Source organism: Ipomoea triloba, chromosome 5, assembly GCF_003576645.1.
Source record: "Ipomoea triloba cultivar NCNSP0323 chromosome 5, ASM357664v1".
Lineage (NCBI taxonomy): Eukaryota > Viridiplantae > Streptophyta > Magnoliopsida > Solanales > Convolvulaceae > Ipomoea > Ipomoea triloba.
Window position 1 is genome coordinate 22,184,171 of NC_044920.1, and position 3,394 is coordinate 22,187,564.

The 3,394-nt window shown below is 33.6% G+C and overlaps 1 protein-coding gene across 1 annotated transcript in view; it reads right to left on the bottom strand.

The window, feature by feature from the left end:
- Nucleotides 1-2,747, bottom strand: part of LOC116020738 (phosphoglucomutase, chloroplastic) — a 6,138-nt gene extending 3,391 nt beyond the window's left edge. Inside the window, exons 1-10 of the mRNA XM_031261241.1 lie at nucleotides 2,303-2,747; nucleotides 2,165-2,230; nucleotides 2,001-2,045; nucleotides 1,815-1,907; nucleotides 1,646-1,698; nucleotides 1,036-1,087; nucleotides 864-932; nucleotides 529-597; nucleotides 246-368; nucleotides 121-173 (exon numbers count right to left, since the gene is read on the bottom strand). Coding sequence (XP_031117101.1) covers nucleotides 121-173; nucleotides 246-368; nucleotides 529-597; nucleotides 864-932; nucleotides 1,036-1,087; nucleotides 1,646-1,698; nucleotides 1,815-1,907; nucleotides 2,001-2,045; nucleotides 2,165-2,230; nucleotides 2,303-2,557 — 878 coding nt within the window. The 5' untranslated portion in view covers nucleotides 2,558-2,747. The remainder of the gene's footprint in view (nucleotides 1-120; nucleotides 174-245; nucleotides 369-528; nucleotides 598-863; nucleotides 933-1,035; nucleotides 1,088-1,645; nucleotides 1,699-1,814; nucleotides 1,908-2,000; nucleotides 2,046-2,164; nucleotides 2,231-2,302) is intronic.
- Between the last annotated feature and the right edge of the window lie 647 nt (nucleotides 2,748-3,394).

A 3,394-nucleotide genomic window follows, 5' to 3' on the forward strand; every position in this document is an offset into this window, starting at 1 on the left:
TTTCCCCCCCCAAAAAAAAAAAAAAACCAAGCAAAAAAACAAAGCCCGCAGACACTCATAGACAAATAATAGCCGCATCCATATGTTCACGGGACTTTAAAATATACATATGAAGGATACCTGAAATTTGGTCTGGAAAGAAGATCTCTGATAAGTGAAAAATCAAACACTTCCTGCAAATAATTCAAAGTCAAATAGAGAGTTCTAACTTTAAATTTCAAAATTGTATTTTCCTAAGCACTAACCTGCATTAGCTCCAAATAGTCACCTACTGGGTCAACCACTTCAACACTAAAATTCCCATATCTAGTAACTCCAAGTTGAGAGAGATCAACATCAGGAATGTCAGCCATCTTAATTTCAGAAATCTGTAAAACCCTTATAAAATAAACAGTTTGGAAGCAGAACCATTTTATAAAATATCCATAACCATCAAAAAACATGGTTCACTAAATAAAGACAGGAAAATGTGCATGCAAAAAAAATAATAATAATAAAAAATAAACACAGATGTGACTTGGCACCTACAGAAAGCGTGTTCCCGTATATTTTGTCAGTAATAGATTCTGGTGCTGGTTGACCACTGCTGTAATTGAACTGCAAGATAAAATTAGTTATGTATATCAAGATTTGATACTGCTATTGGCAAAGAGTTACATACACATTTTTTTGGCCATTCTGCATGACAGCAATTATATCAAAAATATATAAAGGATATCTAACAGAAAAATGCACTTACTTTAAAGATTTAGAGGCTAAATTGTGATTTTATTTAACAGAAAAATTAGTTTCATACATTTTCATAAGGTACAAATAATCAGAAATAGCAACCAGGGATCAAATTTAAAGAACTAGAACTCTACCTTGATGCCCCAATCATATTCTGGACCACCAGGATTATGGCTTGCACTCATTATAAAGCCACCATTAGCCTGTACATTCATTTTGTGGCAGAGACAAGGCAAAATACAATTGTCAATTATCAAACATAAATTGCATAAGAAACAGAAAATAACAAATAGAAGAGAATGTTGCCTTTCTCTTTCGTATCACAGCAGACACAGCTGGAGTAGACATTATTCCATCCCTGCAAGACAAAAGATCAGATTCTCTAATTCATATTGCACCAAGAGTAGTAAGCAAAACAATTTATTGCACACTAGGACTGCAGAACTTACTGACAGGACAAACGAAAAGATAACAGGTGTATGATAAATCTAGGAAATAGACCAGGAGTGAAGATCATGAAGGGGGAAAGGGTCAGGGACTCAGGGGTAATAGAATGTATTCATATATAGTTTCACTGTAAGGGCAAGTAAATATTTTAAAACAGAAGGCTCATATTCAATTGCACATGTCATTTAATATCTTTCAGCTCCAAAAACACCTGTTGTAGACAATGCGGAAAATGTAACAGTCAAACAAGGGAAAACTACAATTGTAAAATAAGTGGAAAGACCAAGCATTTGTCATTAAAAATTAAAAATACAACTGATAAAGAGAAACTCTTGAATTTCTGATAGGTGCATAGAATAGAAATGCATGAGCCCTAACAATAACAAGTTAAATTGACTCCATCAATTATAAATTTTTTTTTTTTTTTAAAAAGCATAATATATTATGAGTTAAACACCAAGAGACTTACTTGCCAATCATAATTTTACCAACCCCATTGCCAGCAGCAATTTTAATGATTAACTGCAATAAAAAGTAAAAACTAAGCTTCATTAAAAAAAATAGAAATAGCAACATACATGATATGCAAACTCCTTTAAACACATGAAATAAAAACTAAGTATCATATTAGCCATTACCTGTGCAGCTTCGCGATTAAAATATCGGCCATCACCTCCGAGAACCAACAACTGGTCCTTATAATCCTCAGGCGCCAACGAATTAAACAATGCCTTGTTCATATCAAATCATCACACTCCACTTATTAGCACAAAAAGAGACGATCACTTTGAATTCATAATCGCATAAAGTACAAAACCCCAAACCTGAATCCAATTTGCAAGGTAATTATCTTGCATAAAAACTTTAACCTGAACTCGACAATCAAGACAACGAAACACATAAGAATCAGATTCAATTACGAAATATGCTGCGATCAAGTCCGAATTCAAATTCAAAATTAAGGCATTTAGAAAAAGAGTGCATGCACCTTCTTACGGAGCCCACTGGTTCCCGTCTTCTGTCCTTCGATTGGCTTTGTCGGAACCGATTTAATCTGCAATCACATAATCAAAATTTAACAGATGCACAAAGTACAATAGTGCATACATACACACACAACAAATACCTTGAGTGATTGCGATTCGGCGACGGTAGCGGAAGGAGAAGAGGAGGAGGAGGAGGAGGAAGAAGGAGATGAAGAAGCGGCGAAGATGGGAGACGAAGAAGAAGGCGCAGTTTTTCTGAGAGGGAAATTAGAAGGGGAATTGAAGAAGGAGAGGCATCGGATTGGTGGAGACAGAGGAAAGGCATTCCTGGCGGATTTGAAATGCTTCGAGATGGAAATGGAGGTCGGTTCGATCCTCGCACAAAACGACGCCATGAGAGCAGAGGTTGAGAATGCAGGGAGTTAAGGAAGAAGAAGAGTAGAAGAGTATGTGTTGTGTTGTGTGATACTATGGGAGTGCGGGACAGGGTATGTTATCGCCAGCCGTCGTGTATGGTTCACGTCACCGCCTTCACGTGAACTGCGCTTTCTCACATCACCCCAGACTTTAACGGTCCATATTTTTACGACGAAATTTGCTTACGATCCTCGACGAATATTTCCTCCTTATTCTTCACTCAATTATTGAAAAAACAAATCCATAATGTGTACAAATATATAATATATAATTGTATTTTATCTATACTATTAATAAAAATAAAATCATCAATTTTAACTTCTCACCCAAAATACTCTTAAGATTTAAGTAATATTGTAAAATAAGGTAGTACAATTCCTATTCGTACTACAATTGTATATTAAGTATGATAATAAAATTCTTAATACAATATATATTTTTCCCTACATTTCTTCGTAATACAATTCTAGATTATAATTACTAATTGTAATAATACAATACATATATTTCTTGCAACGTAATTTATATTATTAATAAAAATAAAATCCTCAATTTTATTATTTTAACTTCCTGTCCAAAAAATTCATCCGACCCAAAACACTCCTATACAATCAATGTTTGTGTAATATTGTAAAATATGGTAATACAATTCCTATTCATACTACAATTATATATTAAACTATGGTAATACAGTTTCTATTCGTACTACAATTGTACATTAAAAAATGATAATACAATTTTTAATACAATATATATTCTTCCATACATTTCTATTTGTAATAGAATTCTAGATTAGAATTTCTAATAGTAATAAT